Source organism: Vanacampus margaritifer, chromosome 1 (genome assembly GCF_051991255.1).
Source record: "Vanacampus margaritifer isolate UIUO_Vmar chromosome 1, RoL_Vmar_1.0, whole genome shotgun sequence".
Classification (NCBI taxonomy): Eukaryota; Metazoa; Chordata; class Actinopteri; order Syngnathiformes; family Syngnathidae; genus Vanacampus; species Vanacampus margaritifer.
Genome location: NC_135432.1, coordinates 48,781,684 through 48,807,734, shown reverse-complemented (window position 1 = coordinate 48,807,734; position 26,051 = coordinate 48,781,684). Strand labels below are relative to the sequence as shown.

Here is a 26,051-nt window from a genome sequence, read left to right as displayed (position 1 = left end):
ACAGCAGGGATATACACAGACAAACATCCCAACAATACTTACAGGCATATGCTCTTCCTACGCTACGCTACATATCTATGTAACTACAAGAATGTATCAACAAGCGCAGACCCACACTGCCGCCCAGTGGTCAAATGTGTGGAATATAAACAGTGCTTGATACTAAGGCGCAATACAGTCTCACTGTTCCAATTCTTATGGAGTGGAGTGTGCAGGCAACTGGGCCTTACCTAAGGAAGAAAAAGTGAAGTAATTTAACCAGGCCACTGAGTAAACAAAACAGCAGACACAAGCGGCTTCATGAAGTTGCATCAGCAGAGTTCAAGGGGGAATTTCAAGTACAATGCTCATCTGTCAGCAGGCCATGACGGTCACGCTCGACTCCACTGGAACCTGAACGCAAACTGCAGTATTGGTGATAAGATGCATCCAGGGCCACTTGAAGGGCTTGTGTTACGCACACAGAGAGCAACACGATGCAAGTTTTAAACCAACACCACGTCACTTTTAAATGTGCTCATGTCTGGGCTTGGATGCCTGCAACTTCACTGTACAGAGCTGATAATATTTTCACAAAGATAACAAGGTACCAACAGCTGTTTTTGGTCAGATTTATCCTCGACCTTCAGGGAAATAGAACTCGTAAATTTGCTCGGACAGAAGAGACACTTAAGGGCAAAGTCTGAACATTTGACACTTTCAAAGTTATTTGTAAGATTTTATAGTCCTGACATAAAAAGGTAAGGAAAAAAGGCAGGCTTTGGGAAGAAAAAAAGACCATGAACCAATCAAACAATACAAATGTTTTTATGATGTCCTCAAATTGAAAAGTTTTAGCGTAGAACTTGAACTGGATGTCAGAATAAGGCTACGTCCTTCTGATCGGTTAGACTAAAACCATTAAGTTCCACTCCAACCATGTAAATAACCTAAGCAGGGTACACACGTCCCGACAATCGGATCAAGCATTTTCCCAGGCTTCTGATCAAAGTCAACAAAGATTAAGGCCTGGTAAGAATTTTTCAGAGCTATTGCAGTGGTTTTCAAACTTATTGTTCAGTTATTGTAAGCAATGCAATAAATGGTGTAACATTATGCAGTTTCATCATAAACATGACTCTGAGAGTAGTTTTCAAATGTTTTCTAAGAATATAATACAACTGCAAAACTTTGATCCAATCTGATTCTGGATTCATACTGACAACCACTGTGAGGCGGATGCACCCCCCCCCCCCCCAAACTATTTCCCTCAAATAAAAAGTGTTGGTACTGTGTACTCACGCTACTGGCCTATTACAAGCAAAGGCTGAAACCGTTTATTCTTATTTCTAACGATTCACAGTGTGAGACATTTATACCTTTTAAATCATATCAGACTGGTTCTTAAGTAATGCCTTTGATTAAAAATAAATAAATAAATAAGGGTTTTGACAGTATTTTACCAGAACTTGAGTCACAAATTATTTTTAAAATCCATCCATCCATTTTCTTAACTGCTTATCCTCACTAATCATTCATTGAAAAAAAAAAATAAAGAATTGAATTGTGTTTTCTATTAAATGATTGAAGAACATAAGAAAACAGAATCAGGTCGCCTGATGTTTGAGAAGCCATGCAGATGCACAGAGGGCATAAATAATTTGTTATTGGACACTTTGACAATCAGTATCAGTATAGTTGCTTCCACAATATATCTGTATGTTTCCAAATGTGATATGTTTGCGTCTTGTCAGATTAAAGAGAACATTGTGATTTAAGATCTCAACCCCAACCAAAGAAGACAAGATTGAATCTCTGAGTCACTCTACAGTAGTCTAGTGTGGGATGGTTTATTTAAGCTTTGGATTCGGATTCAGCCACGCGCATGGGGAGGTTATGAAGTATACACACCAAACTTAAACTAAAGTGGAACAGCAAAAGGGCAGCAAGTTTTATTGTTGACTTTAGCCCACACAGAATGGCTTGTTATGCGAGGTTATATTTTGCCGTGGTCGTCATTTTCTGCATTATTTCAACAATTATGTCAACGGATGAAGTCAACTTGCTCAACAGTAAGTCTTTTTTTTTTACCAGTACATTCATATCCTATATTGTTTATTTATTGTGATGAATTATTTCTTGTATTTATCTTTTAGCAGCACACTAACTGAACATAGCATGGCACCCATTTTTTGCTTGTGGTTTGTTTACTGCATTGAAATGCGGTTCTGCTGTGGTCAAAAATTGGCACAAGTTGATTAAAAAATATACACACCCCTCATAAATGCTGTTTGTGTTTTGTGAAGTAGTTCCTGGAGGCTTTGCTTTGTAACAATACACAATTTTTGGGGGAGTTTGTCGGTGCATGTTTTAAATGATGCTTTATATCTTTTTAATTAAATAAATACTTTTACCTCCTTTTTTTCCAGATAAATTCTACTTATGCAAATGTGTGTACCTGGAGGGTTAGCCTGCTAGCTCCTCCATGCTAACAAGCAGTCCGGATAATTTTGACAGCTCACGTTTCGTGGTAGATGTTATTTCAAAAAATGAATAAGTCTTCCAATGAACACAATACAAAACCATTCATTCCACTTTTAATCAATGGGATTTCCAAACCATTATATTAAATAACTAATTTATCATTCCAGACGGGTACATTTCCGAACCAAATCAAAATTCCGATGTACAAAACTGACAGCAAATACCATTTTACAAACTATAGAACCGTTTCATTACTTCCACAATTCTCCCCCTAAAAATAATTGAAAAACGAGTCAACAATAGATTAGATAAATTTTTAACTAGAAACATTTTTAATAAAGTGCAATTTACTCTCAGAAATTCAATATAAAGTCAGAGGTAAAAAATCAACACACCATGCAATAATAGTATCAAGCAAAGAGACAATAAAAACATCTAGTTGAGATATTCATTGATTAAAAAAAAACATCAAACACTATTAATCTTGACATATTACTAAATTATATCAAATTGGTATTGGATTGACAAATCATTTGCTCATCATTCTCGAATATTACTTGTGGTGTCCTCTAGGGGTCAGTATTGTCGCCCAAAGTATTCACTATAACAAATCAATGACAATTATAATGTGCTAGAAATAATGAATGAGGTACTTTTTGCAGATGGCACAATCATTTTTATTCAGGTGATGATCGAAGTCACTTTCAGCAAACAATAGACAAAGAGTTGAACATGCTTCATATGTGGTTTGATTTGAGCAAACGATCATTAAATGTAGACCAGTGGTTCTTAACCTTGTTGGAGGTACTGAAACCCAACAGTTTCCTATACACATTCACTGTTAATTGAAAAATAAAATGTGATTTTTATTTATATTATTTTATTTTTTCAAATTCAAGACCTATTAGTGAACAGGGAACGCAGACTTTTTGTTGAAGATGGATGGATAAATTATTATTATATTGCTAATGTAAAGCTAGGTGTAGGGTCTAAACAAGTTTGACTTCTATTTACTCCTTTTCGGACTAGCTATTCATTTTGTTTTCATTTAGAATATTTTATATTGTAGCTTTTTTTCACTTCACAACAACTACATGTTCGATATAAACATTCAGGTTCAAACTTCAAATTCAGGTTCAAACTTCTAATTTTGAAACTGACCACTTTTTATATTCATGTTTTTATGTTCATGTGTCATTTAATCTTTGGCCAATAAAAAAAAAAAACTTGCGTGGAACAAACAGTGGCGGTCCATTGAGTTATAATGTGAGCAGTTGTCCATTTAACTCTGGGAAAGCTTGTGCAGGCATGACAGGCGTCCTTGTTTTGTTTTTTTAATTAATTTTTTGTTTGTGCTGTTTGCAAACATGAAATGTCGTGACCATTTGCCCTAACTAGTTTAGCCTTAAGGTAGTCACACAGCTCAAAGGAACATTTCATTAGCTATCGATTCATATCATATGGTTGCATCTTTTAAAAAAAAAACACTAGTGAGCCTGTTCCATTAGCAGTCATTCATTCACATGCCATAATACTGCCTTCACCATGTTTATTGCATGATGCGGTATTCTTTGGATTATGACCTATTCCTTTTATTGTCTCATTATTTCATTTGTCTAAGGAGTCAGAACATGGGAGGCTTTTTACATGTCTCCTGACAAATTCATTTACTATACTAAAATAAGTTTTGCCTTCCCTACAGCGACATCCATTCAAAAATTGATAATGTCATCGTATCAAGAAAGTCTTCAAACGCTTGATGAAAAAGCCTCTCAAACCAGACAAAGGTAACAACAAGCCAAATGAATCCTATCATGTTTCACAATTTCTATGTGAAAAAAATACCTGCTCCTTTGAGAATGACACATTTCATTTTCTTTTCATTTGTGTGCATAGACGAAGTTCACCCGCGTCCTCCGTTCGTGGTTTTACATTTCGTCGACAAACTGAGACGGAGACCCTCGAGATCGGTCGTGCTGCTGAGCTTTTTCAATCAACTCTGGAAGGCCTTCACAAAAAACTGAAGCTGAGGTATAAAAGGGATAGCACAGCAACAGGTAGGCTCACTTTTGACAGTAAAAAGGCACTTCAGGTGCGACAACATTTACTCTTTGGACTTCCTCTGTGCTGATTTTTCTGCAAAGGTTTGATTTCATGGGAGCATGTGGAGCTGATGGCAGAGCTGTCAGGATGTCCACCTCCAACACATGCAGCTATCTGCCAATATAGTTACCTCAGCAAGTATCGTTCCATAACTGGCATGTGCAACAACAGGTACTCTACATTGCTTTGATCCACACAAATATAAAACATTTAGACCAATTACTCATTTACTCCCAGCCATTTTCACTGAAGCAACCCCCTTCGCTCCCGGCTGTTTTACTTAATTTTGACTGATTCTGCAAGGCTCAACGAATATTGTGTTCTATTGCTATAAAAACATGGAACCTACCAAAAGAAAGATTGGAATCTCTTCTTTCATCAGGAAAAAAGTTTATTTCTTATTTTATGTTTCCTTTTGCAGCAATTTGCATTAGAATATAGTTAAGTTACATCGATTTTCACATTCCCGTCAAAAAGAACTTGTTGCAACTTGGCAGTGGCTGATCTTTTATGCTCTGCTGCCACCTTTTGGACGTTTTTTGTAATAACTGCCACTTCTTTAAGCCACCTCTTCATGTCAGAAACTGCATCAAAGCCTTTTGTATGCTCTTGCATAAAAACAAAAAACATTTAAACATACGTATAAATACATTTTCGGGAGTGAAGGACAAAGTATTCAAAAACATTTACACGTGTTTGGGTTTGAACAAGGCAGATTAGGCATACTTGCTGTTGTGCATCACAAATCAATCTTCACGTTTGTTTGTTGTGCCAGGCACAATCATCTGTGGGGAGCAGCCAACATCCCTTTGGTAAGGTGGCTTCCACCTCAATATGAAGACGGAGTGCGACAACCCAAAGGCTGGAACGCAGGAAGGCTCTATAATGGATTTGAGCTTCCCATGGTAATCTAAAGAAAAAACCTACATTCATTTTTAGTATTTAAATCAAATCAAATGTTATTAATGTAGCACTTTTCATACATTAAAATGTAACTCAAATTCTAATTGTGCGTAACCTGCATGCTCCAGTTAATGTAGCTTTCAATTTCTTTTTAAGGGCGGTTTTACAGCAAGTTTCAAAGCAGCATAATTTTGTGTGACAGGTCCTGATTGTTTGAATAGGTCTGTGCATTCAAAGACATCCAGTATATTTATCTTGAAAACATTTTGTTCCACGAGTGAATAGCTATTATTTATTTATCGTTGAATGTCAGTTTTAATGTGTACACTCATCATGCAGTCCAATTGTCATTTCTCCAGTAGCATTTTTACTATGTTCAAGTCTTAACTGGCATGGAAGATCATTCATTCACTTTTGCAAGTTACTTATGGTTGAATGCTTTGCATTTTATTTTGCATGTTGTTATTAATATTTTTAAATTACATGATGTGTTTACAGCTGCTCTCCACTGGGTGAAATGAGACATTTGGGACAAGGAACTTTCTGGAACATAACATAAGATTTATTCTTATTCTTATTATTTATCATTTAATCTAGTTATTAAATTTGCAACAATTTGCAACATCAAAGAATACACTCTTGTCTAACAGTAATGGAAGAGTGAGGCCAGTCCCTTCCTTTTTGCTGTAGCCTGAAAACATTTGGCTTGTCAGAACAAACAGATGGACATGAGACATGAGAGCAACATTTCAGCTTTTAGTTCCAGGTTTGGTTCAATGTAGAGGTTGAAGCTTTGGTTTGGACCTGCATTGGTATCTGTTTTTATAGCACAACTTTAAATTCTTTGATGTTAATAGAACATGTTAGTTCATAGAAAAAGACAGCTGACTGTATCTGGGAAGACGAACATGAACATCAATATTGAATGCACTTCAGAATTGACCACATCAATACAATAAAGAGGGCTAAATGTAGCCCTCTTTGCTAACCAAACGTGGTCCTGTTGCACCTTCGGGTTTAAGGCCGAAGAAGCATGGCTCAACACTGGCTCTGTCTTGCTCTATGTTCATCTTTGATATAAAAATGTTATGTTTTAGCCTCACTGTTTCAATCGTACAGCATAGCATAGCATTCATCTCTGTTCTCAATGAAAGTACTGACTAGATGTTATGTGAAATTTGACCAGCCAAAGGAAGTCAGCAAAAAGATCATGGAGAGCTCGATCAAGTGTGGAGATGATGCCTACTCTCATATGCTTGTGGAGTGGGGCCAATACATTGACCACGACATAACCTTGACCCCTCAAAGCCCCGGGAAACCTGGAGATGACTGCCTCAACTCCTGTAAAAATGTGCATCCCTGCTTCCCAATCCAGGTAAACTGCAAGACAACAAACATTCTCCCGCACTTGCCTTCCAAATAATTACTGACTTAAGTTGTAGCAATTTTCAGTAGATGTTTTTGCATATTCTGTTTGCCAGAGGTGGCAAATCCAGGTCCAGAATGTAAAAACACTGTCACAGTTTGGCTTTAGCCATTGATACTAGCTAGCTCCCTAGCAGGTAAACAAGCACTATGGGAGTTAGCTAGGGAGCTAGCACCTAGGGCTAAAGCCAAACTGTGGCATGATCTTTACTTTCTGGACCTGGATTTGCCATCTCTGCTGTTTGCATTCTGTCTAAAAAGTGAGATTAATCTGAACAGGTTTTGATTATTAACTCTGACATGAGACTAATTGAAGGGAATTTAAATTGCATACAAGCAAGTCATATTTTTATGTATATATGGATTGTTTAATTTAAAGGATCATGAAAAGCATGAAAAGGTCGAATGTCTTGGAATGGAGTGAAGTCACAAAGCGTGGAGTTTGTAATTTACCATTTCAACTACAGTAATTGTTATGCAAGTCAGATAGCAGCTCAACGAGGCAATTATTTAATTTGAAAGGATGAGAGATTTAAGGTTACATCAAATAAGGGATCCTATATTAACACGGAACTTGATCGACACAGATGCTTTTCGTTAACCATTGAATTATTTAGCCTTTTCAAATTATCTCTGTAATGAAAGAAACATGATGTGTTTATTACACAGTTCCACAACCTATTAGATTTTTTTTTTTAACTGACGTGCTTAGTAAAAGAAAAAATGTCATCTTTGGTAGTATTGATTTTTCAAATGATTATTTTAGAACCTAATGTAAATACTGATTCCATATTGTACTCTGTGTAAATCACATTGACTATTTGGGGGAATTACTAAAAACAGCATTAGCGTCATAATCTGGAACACGGTATAGCTACTACTGTGTATCATGTTTCATCATATACTTTATTGCCTCTCTTGTTCAGCATTAAATTTGAGTTCCTGAGTGTACAGTATGCTGAAGAAGGCAAATATTAAGTTAAATGCAATTTTCTGGCTATTCTAACTTGTAAACGCATGCTGGCAAGATCACGTCATTTAAAATAGATTTCCACTGTAGGGTTTTAGTCTCAGTTGACATAATTCATACTTCATTATTAAATAGCCTCCAAATGTCCCTTACAAGGGTGAATACTGAATAGTTAACTTATTGTTGACACTGCCCAAACTCAGAGGTGGGCACATCAATGAATTTTGAGTGTGTTCGTCATTTGTAAATCATCAACAGTTGAGACACGGCACATTCGTCAATCCATCTATATTGCAAGCCGAATCGCATTGTAATCGGCTATCCGTCATTTGTCATTCTTCAGCGAAATGCACGTCCGTCAAAGTTTCCGTCATTTGTCAGCAAATTAGGTAGTCCGTTATTGACGGATTGACGATTAGATTGACAAACGAAAACCCACTCCCAGCAATGCTTGGTCCATCAATTTTTCAGTTTGCCATCATTCATCAATCGTCACCAAAACGGCCAGCTGTCATTGATGGGCCTTGTGTCAATATTGACGGAATGTCTGCTTCTGTCCGAATTGTTGCTTTTGTCTGCAGTTCATTTCCCCACATAGAGAAAAGGTACAGATGCTGCACTTTCCTAAAAAGAAAAGAACAGTTTTGAGTTGTAGATGGTTCATCAAGTCAACTCCATAAAAATGTATTTCTATAAGATGTTCTACGCAGCCCCACTAGTCTAAATACGGTATTCTGGTCAATAATGCGTTAGAGGAATATGAGTCAGCATCAAAATCCAGCAGTTTTTATCCATATCAGAAGGCGGCCATTTTGCCACTTGCTGTTGAGTGAAAATGACATCACAGTTGCTGAGGTCTCAGGTAACAACCAATCACAGCTCAGTTTCAGAAAACAGGTGAGCTGAAATTGGTCATTGCTTGAACAACTGTGATATCATCTTCAGTCGTCAACAAGTAGCAAAATGGCTGCCCCCTGAGATGGATAGAAACGGATGGATTTTGCCCCATAGCTCATATTCCACAAATGTAATATTAATCTGAATGTCATGTTTAGACTAGTGAGGTCACATATAACATATTATTGTCAAGAAATGTTTAAGGTTGACTTCCCCTTTAAATCTGTCACTGTTTCAGGGTTGATAACTAGATACTGCTTGCATTTTTTTTCTCTTTGCTGTTCCCAATGTGAACCAAATCATGACCAATTAACTAATTCACTCCCAGCCATTTTCACTGAAGCCACCCCCTTCGCTCCCGGCTATTTTACTGGATTTTGACTGATTTTGCAAGGTCTGCAAAATATTCTGTTCTACTGCTATAAAAACATGGAACCTACCAAAATAAACATTAGAGTCTGTTCATCAGGAAAAAAGTATATTTGTATCTGTTTCCATTTTGCAACAATTAGGATCAGAAAATAGCTAAGTTTCATCATTATTCACAATCACCTGTTGAAAACACTGAGAAAAATAGCTTGTTGCAACGTGGCCCTGGCTGATCTCTTATACTCTGCTGCCACCTGTTGGCCATTTTTCTAAATAACTACCATTGCTTTAAGCGACCTCTTCATGTCAGAAGCTGTATCAAAGCTTTCTGTATGCTCTTGCATTAAAAAAAAACCATAAAAAAAAGTATAAGTAAGTTTTTGGGGAGTGCAGGACAAAGTATTATACATGTTTGGGTTTGAATAAGTTAAGATACATATTGGAAAGTGTTTTTGGCATACTGTTACCCTCCTAGTGACATATGCATGCGGTTTCACCGTTAAAACCCGCCCCCACCCCTGAACGCCACCATAGATACGAAGAGGATGAAACAAGTTTGACATGCCAGGTGCAGTGGTTCATTCGCCTAACTTCTGCATCACAGTGAGAAATGCAAACTCTAGCATTGAAACCAACACATTCCCGCTGAAAATCAAAAGTCCGAACTACTCCAATGTTACCGCCCACTTCCAAAAAACACATCCTATAATTTCATTATTTTGTACAGGCACATGACAACGTCTCAGGTACACCAAGCTGCATGCCTTTCAACCGTTCTTTACCAGCCTGCTTCAACGGCTTTGGTCCTGACATCTCGCAAGCCTTGCAGCAACAGCAGATGAATGCCATCACATCCTTCATTGACGCTTCAGTCGTGTATGGCTCGAGTCCAAAAGTCAACAACTTTCTGCGAGACCTCTGCGGGTTCAATGGGAAACTCGCTGTTAATGAGTACTTAAAGGACCCCAAAGGAAGACCCTTCCTACCTTTTGAAGAATCTCTGCAATCAGTCTGTCTCCATGGGGAGGAAAATTTGGCATGTTTCCGTGCTGGAGACAGTCGCGTCAACGAGGGTCTGCCTCTGACCAGTTTGCATATGCTGTGGCTGAGGCAACACAATCTGATAGCAGAGACACTTCAACTCCTCAATGGTCACTGGAACGCCGAGACCATATATGAAGAAACACGCAAGATCATTGGGGCTCAGCACCAGGTACAGTCAATTAATGCACATATTGCAAAATATTGGTGTTGAGAATTAACTGTCCTGACATGGCGTCATTTTCACACTGGTTTTCATTCATTTACTTTAAAGTTGATAATGCTAAAATTGAGTGTCTTTTAACACTAACACTAACACTACTAGAATTCTAAAACAACTAGATCTCCCAGAGCAGTCATTTTGACTGCTTGCATTCACGTAATCGCCTAATATGGTTATTACTTGCTGTTTTGAGTAACTAATAAAGCCCTTCTCTTGCTTTTCTGTGGGAAATGGGTGTATTGATTTTGATTATCAGGCTTGTACTGTCAAAAATGTCATGACTCGATCACATCTAGGAGCCCACTTTTAACTATAAGCTTTTACTCTTCCATGAGCTGCGTCGCCACTTCCAATGGAGCGGTACACGGCTTCTTTTAGCGGGGGTTGGCTGGTCTTGTTTGGACTTGCTGTCTGAAACTGCCGAGCGAGCCAGCAACCACTCATCGTGATTCGTCAGACTCTCTGTCAGCTTCTCAGAATGTAGCTGTGTAGAGTCTCCTCTCTAGTATAGTTTTTTTTTTTTATTTAACATGGTGATCTAGCTTGTATCCAAAGTCAAATGCCTCCGCGCTGAATGGTAGTTGCTACGGAAGCCCAACGGTGCCAACTCCAGAAGCCCAGCAGCGCAACCCCGCGGGTCTCAGGCTCAGCAACGCGAAAGATGTACAATGAAATAAATAGAGCAGTCAAAATGACGTCGTGGAGGTAAAGTAGTAATTACTCCTAAATATTTTTCGATTTTTAATACAATAAAATGGCAGGGCAGTAATGATATATGAAGAGGAATAATTTAATTTTGTCCTCTTAACGTGTTCCAAAAATGAAGATAGATTTAATGTAAGAAAAATACACCTTTGCAAAAATGATTTAATAAAAACAGAGAGTCTCTGGACAAATAACTGCCTCTAATCATCACTTAAACATTGTGGGATTCAGAGCGTCAAATGTGGCTCTTCCGCGTGCACAACGGTTTCTTATAGTTAAAAAGACCTCCTCTCTTTCATTTGTAGACAAAACATACTCTCTGGTACTTTTCTGTGAGCGATGGCGAAAACAGAGTCAGATGTGGGTGTTCAAAACAGATTCTGTTCTCAAGGACCAAATGTGTTTTCGCACAAAGCGCTGAGAAGGAACTTTTTTAGACTAAATAGTATGACCCAGTTTAAGGTCAGATTATATTATTATATTATTATAATCAACACCATCTGCTCTGCACAGGACACAAAAAATTTCGACAAGGTTAATATAAAGAATTGAAATGTTATTAAAAATGTTATAATATCTTTCAGTCCACCCTTTGGGCTTTTTAAATAAAGCCCAACAACTAAATATTTAAACATTTTTAGCAAAGGATTCCAGCGGGATTTGCGTCATTGCAATGGCAGGTGCAACAGTAGAATAAAAAAAATTAAAAAAAAACATTCTTTTTAGCAGGAGAGGAGGTCAGTCATATGTCAAAACAATGTAATTCATTAAAAGATTTTTCTTTCAGTAAAATAAGCATATCATATATGAAGACAATGTGTTGTGATTATGTTAAAAATTGTGGTGGGGGATCCCAGAGATAGCAATTTGGCATGAGAAGTCAGTATGAGAAAGAGTGTCATTATGTATGTGCAATTGGAGACGCGATTGAAGACTTGTTGTCGTTTGGGCTAGGGAAGTTTTTGTTGACGTTTGTCAGTTCCGTTTTCGTTCTTGCGTTTGTTTTTTTAAACCGAGTCCTTCAGCTTTGCGATTGGCTGGCAACCTGTTCAGGTTGCACCCCGCCTACTGCCCGAAGCCAGTTGGGATAGGCTCCAGTACCCTCACAATCCTTGTGAGGACAAGCGGTCAAGGGAATGGATGGATGGATGGATCCTTCATCTTTTTAGAACCCACATCAACTGCCAGAGATGATCACCGGGCCCAAGGTGTGACTCATTCTTTGTGGAACGCCCCGGAAAAGGGACACATTCCTCCTCTCTCCATTGGGTAATCCTCAGGTCGTCTGGTGGGAACTGGAAGCAGTTGAATGGCCTCTCAGCTGGCACGTCTAGTCACTGGAGCAGTTGACTGGTTTCTCAGTTGGCCCCCGCTGGTGGCTGGCTCCTGAAGGTGGGGTTTGAGCAGAAGGCGGACCTCCAGCTGGTCTAATAGGCAAGATGTGGAACCAGGTGCCCCGTAGACTGGACTAGATTGACCTTTTCATCACCTCATCTGGGTGCAAAATATTTTCATTAGTCACTAATAAACATTTATTCACATCCCTTCTTTTTGAAAGAGCATTTTGGTAGTGTTATTAGTTAGGAGTTAGTAAATGTTAGTAAAGTTCTGTAGGCCTGTCCTGTGGGAAAAAATTCTGTTTGTTGTGACATTCAATTAGGATCCAGCCTTTGGCTGACTTTAATGACCTAAGCACATTCTTAAATGCAAAAAATGAAAATCTTTAGCCAGTTAAAATCTGACGAGGCCAATTTTGTTTACAGAATGTAATAATTATTGGAATGTTTTATTATAATATTTATTGTTATAGATATAGCATGGATGTGCTTCCAGCCCTTAAATAAATGCAACTTTCGTCAACAAATAAAATCAAAAAATAACATCTAACCCCAGGGCCCCAGGGGAAAATAGAAATAGAAATGGAACATATTCACCTTATTTTCGCCGTCTCTGCCAAAACTTACTCCTTCTCCATGGTCAAGGAAATCCCCAATTGTCCTCCTGTAAAATTCATTCTCACGGACTATCTATAATTATCACATTAAGATTAACTTTTAATTTTATATTTATTTAATTCAATCATGGACTGTTTGTGTCCTTCGCAACGATATACCCAGACCGACCAATAATTCCCCCATCTGAAAAAATCGCTTAGAGAATTTTTCAGACTAATATATAAAGTTTTGCAGTAAATAAATTTTGCTTGCTTTTTGTTTAGAAAGAGGGGCAAATGTTACATTTAACCAGTAAATTCGACAATGCGTCCCAAGCAACTATTTAAATTTCAAAAGAGAATTCGGGAAAACACTAGAAGACCAAATTTAAAAAAAGTAAAATATAATAAATTGAAATAAATTGTATCTTATCTGTATTCACATTAGCTGTTTTCAATTTCTGAAACCAGACGAAATTTACCTGTATTATCTTTTGTACTATAAAAATATTGTAGCTTAAGCCAATGAATTTTACAAAGAATTTCAGTCTTCAGCCAATCCATCAAATATTATTAATACATAAAGTTGCCCTTAGTTTTAATGTTACCATTAAGCTTGCTAGTCCCCCTTGTTGATGTTTGTCCAAAAAGCTGACTGTTTTTAAAATAGACAGAGATAAACAAATCAGATCAAAACAGAATAGACATCAAAAGTTTCAAAATATAATAAATCTGTGTGTATACAGTGTTGTCAATCAGTTCGTTATATTTACGAAATGTTTTACTGTAAATGTTATCACCTTATATCTGTCAAAAAATATAGAGTGCAGTGTAAACAGTCAGTATCACATCATATGGTCTGGTATCACTAACTCAAGGCACAGGACAGTTCTGGACGCAGGAATGCATTAAGGAAGCATTGGAGCAGTTTTTCATTTAAGACTTTTGCATGTGAGTTCAGGGTGCAGTCATTGTGTGCATTGGGTAGTGGAGCAGTTTTCTTTTATCACATTTGTATATGACGGCACAGTCATTGTGGCATCAGGTGGCGCTAGGAACTTCCGTTGTCCATCAGTTAGTGGCATGGCCGAGCAGGTGGAGTCAGGTATATTTTGTGATGATGGCTGCATCACGCCCCTCTGGTGGTCTTTCTTGGTGGGAGTTTTGTTTTGAAGAGATCTGTGTCCCGCTCGTTGACTTTGTTTTGAAATAATGACCCCTGACCAATAATCCTCACTCGACTGAAAACATTAAAATCTGCCCCAACAGTATTTAGGTTATAACATGTCAGTAAATATTAAAAACAAAAACTTCCTTTATTTCAAAGAGATTTAAAAAAATAAATAAAAAATCTTAGGAAATTTTTCTTAAATTTAAAAAATAAAAATAAAAATTAAAACAATGAAAGTTTACAATTTTAAATAATTGGTAATTATATGTCAATATTTGTTATGGTTTACAATATTTAATTTAATATGTTTTGCATACCTTCATAAATAATAATTAGGATGAGATAGGACAGATATACTCTAACAATTTACAAATATAGTCAGTTAATAAGTGTGTAGTTTTCAATTAATGTTTTCAAGAAAAGCCTAGTCCGCTTTTTGGTCAAACATCAAAGCACAAATTATTATTTTTAATTACATAGCACCTCAAATTATGTCAAAAATGTTATCCTCCCAAATGTCTCCTCATGGAGCGGTCCCATCTTCCAGGGTATTGTATTGCAATTCTGGAATGAGACTTCAAATGTCTAATTCAAAGGTTAAATATATTCAGGAGAGATTAAAGATTAAAGAGATTAAAATATTTTTTCTATTTATAAACATGGGAGAAAAAAGAAAAAAAAACTCCTTTTAAATTATAATTAACACATTACTTCATCCCCAGAACCGGAATATGGCACTTTGGTGGGAATCCCGTGTCCTTAATGGGTGTGTCTCCTGATTCTGAAAAGATATTTAAAATTTATTAAACAATGTTCTCGCGCACAAACAAAATTATAGGGGAAAAAACAATCATCTATATAAAGAATTATTCCACATTAGTTGCTATTCAAATTATTCGTTTTTAGTTATTATTATTATTATTATTATTATTAAAATAGGAGAGTAGAGACTAAACTATTTAATCTAATTCAATCCCAGAAAAACTAAATATATATTTTCTCATTAAACTTTAAAAGCAGATTAACAATCACACAATTAACATTACCTTTTATAAAAACATTTTATTTGACCTCATTACAAAGGTTGATGGCTGTTGGCATTTTTAATTTGAAAAAAGGGGACATCTGGTGGTCAAAATGAGTCACAACAACTATAATTTTCAAATTGACCTCACGTCATCAATTTATTAAAGGGTGACACCTAGCGGTCAGCTAGGAGATTTACGCTAATAGTTCATGCAATGTCGCTTAATTATTTAACGCAGACCCTGAAGCTCGCCGTTTTAGCGTGAAAATCTTATTAGTAATTTTACCGTCTAATTAATTTATCCCGTTTAGCGCTTATTAAACGGTTTCATTCTTTATTACGTAAATTCAAAATCATACGAGCTGTTTGTATGAAACAATCGAAAGTCAATATTACAGCATTAATCATCATTTAATACACTTTTCTTAAAGTTACGTCCGGGACATTCCTCTATATAAAAATTACATACACTCATAACATTATTAACGGGCGGTCGCCGTGTACGCACATTCAAAGTTAAACTGCCGCCCCCAAAACCATCGAACAAATGCCATATCTTATTAGAATAAACTAACCTTTTCCACAATATAATCAAGTCCCGTCGTTCAATATTAAATAAATTTTAAGTCATTATTCAACGGTAATATTTTAATCCGGAAGCTTTAATTCCGTCTAGCGGAATCAGGTCAAATCATTTAGTCCTTCAGAATAAAAGTGTACCGTAGCCCCAACATTTTAAGTCATTATTTAAAGTTATATAAATGGTTATAACTTCACAAAAATACCTAAAGCTAGTATTCTAGCATTATTCATCATCATCTTATCTAAAAATACACGATTATGTGTCGTTTTTATTCCACTCGTAAACGCGTTCTTATATCTCGTATTTTACTTTGAACGCCCGGAGGCGCAAACCTCAACGTCCCCCATTAATAAAATTAATTTACCGTAGTTTATAACGGCGCCATAAGATTTATTCCACCGCAATCGTATATCCATTTTATTAGTTTTTCAAACCCTGGATATGTCTAGTGGGCATTTCCCCGATCGCAGATGCGCATGCTCTCGCAACTCCCTGTCGCCTCATGACGCGGCATTCGGCTCCAACCATTTTTGTAGTTCTCAAATAGTGTCCATACTTTCTATTAATTATTGCCCGTATTTTATAGCTTATTATATTACATTATATTATATTGACGTTACGTCGTATTAATATTTATAAATGCAGTGACGTCTCACTTATAACAGAATTAGTCAACACCTTATTTCATCGCGGTCACTTTAAGATTTTACCGTGACGTCAGATTTTTCTTCTTCAGGACAAGACGGCATACAAACAAACACTTACAAGGGACAGACAAGATATGTCGCTTTTGTGCGACATACCAAAACATATAAAATCCGGATAACTGTGCTTTCCTCAGCTAAACAGTCTTGTCTAAGAATTTTAATAACGAATATTCATAGACCTATCGTATGATCTAAAAGCGGCGTATCAAATGTGCTTTATGTCAAACTGACTTCCCCAAGTTGAGCAAATATATCTTGTCTAAGAATATTAATAACCAATTATTCAAAAGACCTATCGATTGATCTTAAAGCGGCGTATTATGTCCGTTTTATGTCAATCTGACTTCCATAAATTGAGCAAATATCTTATCACGATTACATAACAGCAGCCGTACTCTCTGCTGTGTCTATCCGCTGACTTTATTTTATTCAAGGATCATTTCTAATTACCCAAGAATCTATCGCTTGTAAAAACAAAATGCTTTTCTTGTAAAGACAAAATGCTTTTCAAGCTGACTTCCCCTCAACTTCAACACATATATATGGACTTCAAACCAATTATCCAAATATCCAACGCTTGTAAAAACAAAATGCTATCCAAGCTGTTCTTCCTCTCAACTTCAACAACTTAACCACATATACATGGACTTCAAATCAATTATCTACGTATCTATCGTCTGTAAAAACAAAATTATAAAAACAAAATGCTTCCCAGACTGACTTCCGAGCGATCGCGTACAATACAACGTGACAGCATTTCCGTATACAATGCTACGTCACCACGTGTACAGTTCAAACACCGTGGTAAAATCCGAAATCTGGGACTTCGCGTCCAAACACACGATTTCAAAATTTCTCACTATTTTTCTTACACAAATTCCATCCTCAATATAATTTTGCAAGACAAATTTATCAGCCGCAGCGTTCTGAAACAGACAGAATTCCTAAAACGTGGATAAAGTGTCCACGTACCGTAATTAATATGTGGCCGGGGAATTCTGCCCGTCCTTGAACGCCCCACTGTAAAACGTCACTACGTCTGGTGTCACCATTTTGAAGAGGAATAAACTGAATTTTGTCCTCTTTGCGTGTTCCAAAAATGAAGATAGATTTAATGTAAGAAAAATACATCTTTGCAAAAATGATTTAATAAAAACAGAGAGTCTCTGGACAAATAACTGCCTCTAATCATCACTTAAACATCGTGGGATTCAGAGCGTCAAATGTGGCTCTTCCGCGTGCACAACGGTTTCTTATAGTTAAAAAGACCTCCTCTCTTTCATTTGTAGACAAAACATACTCTCTGGTACTTTTCCGTGAGCGATGGCGAAATCAGAGTCAGATGTGGGTGTTCAAAACAGATTCTGTTCTCAAGGACCAAATGTTTTCGCACAAAGCGCTGAGAAGGAACTTTTTTAGACTAAATAGTATGACCCAGGGTGGCACGGTGGCTGACTGGTTAGCACGTCTGCCTCCCAGTGCTGAAGTCGTGAGATCGAGTCCGGGCTTCGGCCTTCCTGGGTGGAGTTTGCATGTTCTCCCCTGCTTGCGTGGGTTTTCTCCGGGTACTCCGGTTTCCTCCCACATTCCAAAAACATGCATGGCAGGTTGATTGGACACTCCAAATTGTCCATAGGTGTGATTGTGAGTATGATTGTTTGTCTCTGTGTGCCCTGCAATTGACTGGCAACCAGTTCAGGGTGTACCCCGCCTACTGCCTGAAGCCAGCTGGGATAGGCTCCAGCAACCCCCGCGACCCTTGTGAGGACAAGCGGTAAAGAAAATGGATGGATGGATGGAGTATGACCCAGTTTAAGGTCAGATTATATTATTATAATCAACACCATCTGCTCTGCACAGGACACAAAAAATTTCGACAAGGTTAATATAAAGAATTGAAATGTTATAAAAAATGTTATAATATCTTTCATATACAAACCCAATTCCCCAAAAGTTGGGACACTACAAATTGTGAATAAAAACTGAATGCAATAATGTGGAAGTGCCAAGTTTCAATATTTTATTCAGAATAGAACATAGGTGACAGGTCAAAAGTTTAAACTGAGAAACTTTATAATTTTAAGGGAAAAATATGTTGATTGTAAATTTCATGGTGCCAACAAATCTAAAAAAAAGTTGGTAGCAATAAGAGGCTGGAAAAGTCAATTGCACAACTAGAAGACCAGTTACCACTAATGAGGTCCATTGGCAACTGGATTGGAGTACAAAATGAGCTTCTCGGAGTAGCAGTGTCTCTTAGACGCGAAGATGGGTAGAGAATCACCAATTCCTCCAATGTTGCGCAGAAAGATAGTGGAAAAATATCAGGAACGTGTTTACTAGTGAACAATTGCAAAAAGGTTGACGTAATCATCACCTACAGTGCATAACATCATCCAAAGATTCAGAGAATCTGGAACAATGTCTGTGTGTAAGTGTCAAGGCCAAAAAATCATACTGGATGCCCATGATCTTTGGGCCCTTTAACGGCACTGCACCGCAAACAGGAATGTTTTTACTGTAAGGGAAATCACAGAAAGGGCTCAGCAATACTTCCAGAAAACATTGTGGGTGAACACAATCCACCGTGCCAGCCGCCGTTACCAGATGAAACTCTACAGTACAAAGAAGAAGCTATTTCTAAAGGAGTCCAAGAAGCGCAGGCGTTTCTCTGGGCCAGGGAGTATTTAAAATGGAGTGTGGCAAAGTGGAAACTTGTTTTGTGGTCAGACAAATCGGTGGCAAATCCAGGTCCAAGTCAAGTCATCTTGAAAGTAAAAACCCTGCCACAGTTTGGCTTTAGCCCCAGGTACTAGCTAGTTAGCTCCCGCGCTAGCTCCCATGGTACTTGTTTACCTGCTTGGGAGCTAGCTAGCTAGCAGGGGCTAAAGCCAAACTGTGGCAGGGTTTTTCCTTTCTGGACCTGGATTTGCCACCTCTGCCTTTTTTTTTCTTTTTGTCTCCTCAAACAAAACCTTTCTGTTGTTTTGCAGCTTCTGTCAGGATAGCAGTAATCATGCGTCAACATTCAAATTGACTTCTGTTGTTGTAACGAATGGGGAAAGGGGGAAGTGACGTATGCCATAAAGCCGTCAGCACATTTGTGTTTTTCTGTGTGGCAGTGTTCCTACCATCCTCCTCACAGTTGCTTAGTGCCAGTAAAAATAATACAGACCCCCAAGCTATGGCAAAGGTACAATTCAACTAGTTTTAATTCGATGTTTCATCAGAAGAGAGATGAAAATATTTTATTATGGTTGAGAAGTTCTTTAATGGCGGCACGGTGGATGACTGGTTAGCACGTTCGCCTCCAAGTGCAGAGGACGTGAGATTGCTTCGGCCTTCCTGGGTGGAGTTTGCATGTTCTGTCCGTGCTTGTGTGGGTTTTCTCCGGGTACTCCGGTTTCCTCCCACATTCCAAAGACATGCATGTCAGGTTAATTGAACACTACAAATTGTCCATAGGTGTGATTTTGATTGTGAGTGTGGATGGTTGTTTGTCTCTGTGTACCCTGTGATTGGCTGGCGACCAGTTCAGGGTGTACCCCACTTATTGCCCGAAGCCAGCTGGTATAGGCTCTAGCGCCCCCGTGACCATTGGGAGGAGAAGCGGTTAAGAAAATGGATGGAAGGTCCTTAGTGCTTCTTTAAGCCTTCGGAATGAAACTGAAGAGTGGTGTAATGCATGATTATGTTTTCACGCTTTCATGTAGTCTGTTGTAAGAGAAGGCAATTGTAAGCAGATGAGTTGTCATGGTGAAGCAGCCACAATTAGTTCTTGTTTGGGTTTTGAATTGCATCTTTTGTGACACCAGTTCTGTCAAACCTGGTGTAATACTAAATAATAGTAAAGAAGATGAAGATTTTCACTCTCACACACTTTTGAATTTGTGCAACTGAAATAAGTAGAGTAAGTATTTGATTTTTGTTGTTGTTGCTGTCTAAATAACCTGTGGCGAGGGCACATCAGCCTCAGTCCTCACGACCTCTGCATGGCCTTTGCGGTTCTAGACAGAGCAAGAAGTAATATGATTAAGTGGATGTGGTCCTGGAGATGATGTGGTTATTCTGAAAGATTAGGGTTAGGTTTAAGGTTACAAGCCCCAAAGGGATGAGCTACAATAATCAATAAGATGGTGACAAGGAAGGTGACGAGTGGAGCTGTGGTGTTATTGATCAGGCTCATCTACCAAAATTTTCAAGTCTGCAGCTTTAAATGGCGGTTAAATTAGGGATTTTTCTCATCAGCTTGATGCCGCCACTCCATTTACTGAGAGTCTTGTCACCATGTGACCAATGAAACTGTCCAAGGTCACGCTCATAGCGAATTGTCATATCAGTCATTTGCATAGTTCAGTGGGAGACTCAGATGATGTTGAATGATCAGACATCTTCTACCAAAAATGTCCGCATGCGAGCGAAGAGCAACTATTGCTCAAGTTTGCCAATGGATCCCGACAAATGTGGAGTCATGTCAAAGAATCAACTATTACCTCGAAAGGTTTGCACTGCCGCGTGATGAAGAGGACTGCACAAACTTGTGTATGCTTATGAACATTCCTAGCAACATACATTTACGTTTTGGCCGGAGGTGATTCTATGTATGTTGGGACCGCCACTAATGTACCAGTGGTGGGGTACCACTGGTGTAAAGTGACTTTAACACTAACTGAACCATGAAATGTATCAGCGAAAATTCTGATTCTTTGTAAATAGAGTATTTATTGGTCCTTTTGAACAAGCAAGAGTTTTTTTTCTTTTTAAATCAACTTCCACATATGAGTCATATTTGAAACATCCGGTCACAATGATTTAAATTTGTATATTTATAACTGTCAAAGAAATAATAATAAACAGACATATCAAATATATTAATATTACCAAAAATCCGAAAGATTATTTCCCACTATTAATAAGTATAGGTGTCGCTCCTTTCTCAATTGGGGCGATCTTGCAAGGTTGCTGGAAAAGCCATCAGCTAGATGACTACACTCTAAAAACAGTTGGGTAAAAAAAAACAACAACTATGGGACAATTAATGGGTCTTCTGGTGTAAAACAACAACAAAATATTGGTCAGATTCTTTAGTTGGGTCAAAAAATTTGGTCATTTTGTATAAAACAACCCAGAAAGTTGGGTCAAATTGACCCATAAAGTGGATCGGTCCATTTTTTAAAATCCATAATTGGATGACCCAACTGTTTTTAGAGTGTAGGGATGTAACAATAATCGCAATATCATGATATTGCGATATTAAAACCGCCACAATATCGTCATTGTCATGTCACAATATTAAAAGCAGCACATCTGTTAAAAAGGCCTGGTTGATTTCCATTTGTGCAGTTCTAGCACCCTCTGATGGCTAGTTTTTTAGTGCAGTTTAATTTTCACAAGGCATGTTTTGCCATTATTTTTGAAATACACACTAATTGTCAGATCAAGGGGAACTTGTGTAGCAAGTCCCTCAATATTAAGTCTTATTAGAGTTGTTTATATTCATTGCTGTTATGTACAAAAGCACAATATTGTGTTTTTTATAGTATAAGCTAATTTCTATTTTTTTTCACAATATTGTGACCTTTTTTTATATCGCCAACCTCCCCACAATATCGTGCTAATTATCGCATCTTGACCTTCATATCGTGATAATATCGTATCGTGATGTTTGGATATCGTTACATCCCTAGGCTATACTGCCCTCTAGTGGATTATCTGTGCAATGCATGTGTCAGATCATATATGTCAGGGTTTAAATGGGGGGAAAAAATATATTCATGAAATAGAGGGCTCAAAATGTCTTGTATTTAATATGATACGTTTGGCATTATAGGGTTGAAAACATAACAACCAAAAAACTTATGAATGACCTGTAAGACATTTGCACTAATGCCAAAAAAATGAAGTGGTTGTTGTTGTGTCTTCTAAACTTCCATGTCCAATGTTGTGGCAGCTGTAGCTGTATTAGTATGTGTAAGGATTTTGGCTTTTTGAGTCGGGGGGTTGCGGTTCAAGTCCCGCTGCGGACAAATGTAAAAATGGCAACAAGCTGTGTGAGAGATGCTTGTTTGTTTCCTGGCAACTGCCGAGGTCCCATCTCCCCTCCTACCCACCGTGGAGAACAGCAGCACTGTTTGCAGGCCCCTTTCACTCATACATACGCATAGTGTACATGCGTGTAATAGAATCTGGCTCTATGTGTGGTGTACAACACAAATAAACAGTAGAGAGATGAATTGTTTAGTACAACTCAACAAGTGAGCGGATGTGTGTCAACAAGTTGCTAATGTCAAAACCCATTCTAATTATTTCACAACATCTTTGCTCAGTCTTACTACTGAACTGCTCTCACTTTAGTTTTCAGTTTTTTTCTGTAAATGAAGTAAATATAATCAGGATAAAGTTGAGGTACCTGAGCAGAGAACAAATTTAATTCTCTGCTCTGCACATGCTTACTCTATACGTCTATAAATCTACGGTGGCCCTAAAGTGCAAAACGCAAAAACAAAAAAGTGACCACGACTGCAAACCATAAAAAAAACATACCGAATAAAAATCACAAACACAATAGCGAAACATGACAGCAATTTTTTTTACATCACAAAAACAAAAAAGTACTTGCCTGACACAAAAACGTAATCGCAAACACAAATTAAAAAAACACACACAAACACAAAAAATTAAACAAAACAACAAAACGTAATCGCAAACAAAACAAAAACACAAACATAAAATATGAAACAAAACAACAAAAAGTAATTGCAAACACAAATCAAAAAACCAAACACAAAATATGAAACAAAAAACTAAGTAATCGCAAACACAAATAAAATAATACACAAAAAGGTAAGCGCGCAAACACAAAACCCCAAAACACATTAACAAATAATGACACGCAGTTTATATGTGCTTCAAATATTTAGAAATAATATAAAATACATTTAATTGTAGCGTTAGCCATTTAATTTAGTGAGATAGTTGGAGAGAAAACGAACGTCATCTGGCACAAATGTACTAGAAATCCTAAGATGGTATGGAATTTATAGGGTGGCTGAATGGAGGAGGTTCAGTGTAGTGGTAAAGCATACAGCTTTCTGACCAATGTTCATTTTACAAGTGGGTTTGAGCCTCGCTTTTGATAACCAAATGTTCTCTTTTTATTTACCTTAACCACAAATTTTAAAACAACTCTTCGTTTTACAAATTACTTATTGTCCAAATCTAAAAATCATATTACATTTTTTTACGATTGCTTAAGCATGAAATTCAAAACAGGGCTGGGATTTTAAAAACCCTACACACAATTAGCACAACCATGCACACGAGATGCAGAACATCTCAGATCCTGTGCAAAAGGAATCACTCTTGTCAAAACTCTAAACACATGTATAAAAACCATCTTATGTAACCATATGAGAAACACACGTGCCATAAGGTTGATCTCTGTTTAAACTAGTTACACACTGCAATGTTGTACTTAATCAACTTTTAGCAGTTACTGTAAGTGAAGTACACAAAGAAAGTGCAAATACACAATATGATATATTAGTGAAACACAAGATCAATGCTACACACTATTGAAAATATAATTCAGTTATCTTCGTATAACCAAAATCAGTCCAGATAGACAAATCACAACAAAATGTAAGCCCAGAAAATAGACAAATAAAAATACTGTACTCTTAAAATAAATAAATAAATAAATAAATTCAATAAATCGCCGAGTTCAGGGGTAGGCAACCCTGGTTCCAGGGAGCCACAGTTCTGTGTCTTTTAGATGTCTCCCTCCTCCAACATAGGTGAGGATCCTTATCATGCTTTTTCAGAGCTTGCTTATGAGTTGATCATCTGAATCACCTGTGTTGGAGGAGGGAGACAACTAAAACACGCAAGACTGCGGCCCTACCCCTGGCCTGTCAAATTTCATCAACAACATCGAAAGGCAATATCCTCGTTGGCTTTTTTTTTTTTTAACCCATTGTCTTGTTGGAAGGCCTCCCTCAGCATCAACCAATGTTTGATGACATTATCAAATAGTTTTGAATGACAAAGTTGCATTTGACAAATTTGGTCCTCTTCTTCTTTGAGGACATCTTCTATTTCAGTTCTTCCTCAACCTCTATCTCCTGCTTGTCTTCCACAGATTCCCCCTCTCACCCTCACTTTTCTTCCTCTGACTTCTCCCATTTTGTTTGAAAACAGGTGAACTTAACTGCTGCATTTTTATACTGCTCAAATTTGATCGGTTTGTCTACAATAAAGCACGTGTTGAAACAGCTAATGTACATATGTTTAATCAACTGGCTTATGCGTGTGGTGATTTGTCAGTCAGTGCTTTGGAATTGCCCGCAAGTGACATTATGACATATCTCTGTGTCTAATGCATAAAAGTGTGTTCAGTATTTCACAAATCATTGTGTGTGTTGTTCTGAAAAAAATGTGAGGTTGACTTTGTGTTTATAGTGGTGAAAATCTGGTCAAATGTTTTTCTCCTTCAGTGTTGATAATTATGGAATTATTTTGTTTTTAGTGTTTATGCAATCGTAAAAAAAACTTTAAGTGCCAGGAAGGATTTTGGCAAAAGCGAGGCTCAAACCCACTCGCAGAATGAACATTGGTCAGAAATCCATATGCTTTACCACTACACTGAACTTCCGCTGTTCCAACCACCATGTAAATGCTATACCATCTGAGGATTTCTAGTACATTTGCCAGACGACGTTTGTTTTCTCCAACTATCTCATTCAATTAAATGGCTAACGCTACTATAAGACTGTTAAAAAAAAAAAGTTTTTTTTTTGTTTCATATTTTGTGTTTTTGTGATTATGTTTTGTTGTTTTGTTTCGTATTTTGTGTTTTTTTTATTTGTGTTTACGATTACTTTTTTGTTAAATTTTTTGTGGTTGTGTTTTTTGATTTGGGTTTGTGATTACGTTTTTGTGTTTGCGATTACCTTTTTGTTTTTGTGATTTTTTATTTTTTATTTGCTGTCATGTTTCATTTTTGTTTTTGCGTTTTGCACTTCAGGGCCACTGTAAAAATCCTACTAAATTAGCATTCATATCACACATTTTTTTTTAATTATTATTATTTGTTGTAATAATTTCAGAGCAGGGTACCAATGGTACACTCTCATTGGGCTTTCGTTTGATATTTGACTTTGTTTCTTCTTTTTCTTAGATTATAACTATGAGAGATTATCTTCCAAAAATAATTGGTAAGGAGTTTTTGGACAATTACATCGGACCATATGGAAGATATGACCCAACTGTGGAACCGTCTGCCTCAAATGTTTTTGCCACGGCGGCATTCCGGTTTGGACATGCGACTATCTCGGCGGTCGTCAGGCGACTCAATGAGAGCTACCAGGAAGATGAACGTTTCCCCAGCTTAAAGCTGCACGACACCTTCTTCAGTCCATGGAGAATCATCAAAGAAGGTAAGAGTAATTTCTCCATAAAATTGGTCACAGTTATGTTGCTTTTCATTTATGCAATTGTCACCATCACCACCACCACCATAAGGTATGTGCC

General features: G+C 37.4%; 1 protein-coding gene across 1 annotated transcript in view; it reads left to right on the top strand.

The window, feature by feature from the left end:
* The window catches only part of tpo (thyroid peroxidase), a 38,410-nt gene that overhangs the window by 1,773 nt on the left and 10,586 nt on the right, over positions 1-26,051 (top strand). The window contains exons 2-8 of the mRNA XM_077569698.1: positions 4,166-4,250; positions 4,360-4,520; positions 4,608-4,737; positions 5,342-5,471; positions 6,656-6,844; positions 9,858-10,343; positions 25,699-25,957. Coding sequence (XP_077425824.1) covers positions 4,189-4,250; positions 4,360-4,520; positions 4,608-4,737; positions 5,342-5,471; positions 6,656-6,844; positions 9,858-10,343; positions 25,699-25,957 — 1,417 coding nt within the window. The 5' untranslated portion in view covers positions 4,166-4,188. The remainder of the gene's footprint in view (positions 1-4,165; positions 4,251-4,359; positions 4,521-4,607; positions 4,738-5,341; positions 5,472-6,655; positions 6,845-9,857; positions 10,344-25,698; positions 25,958-26,051) is intronic.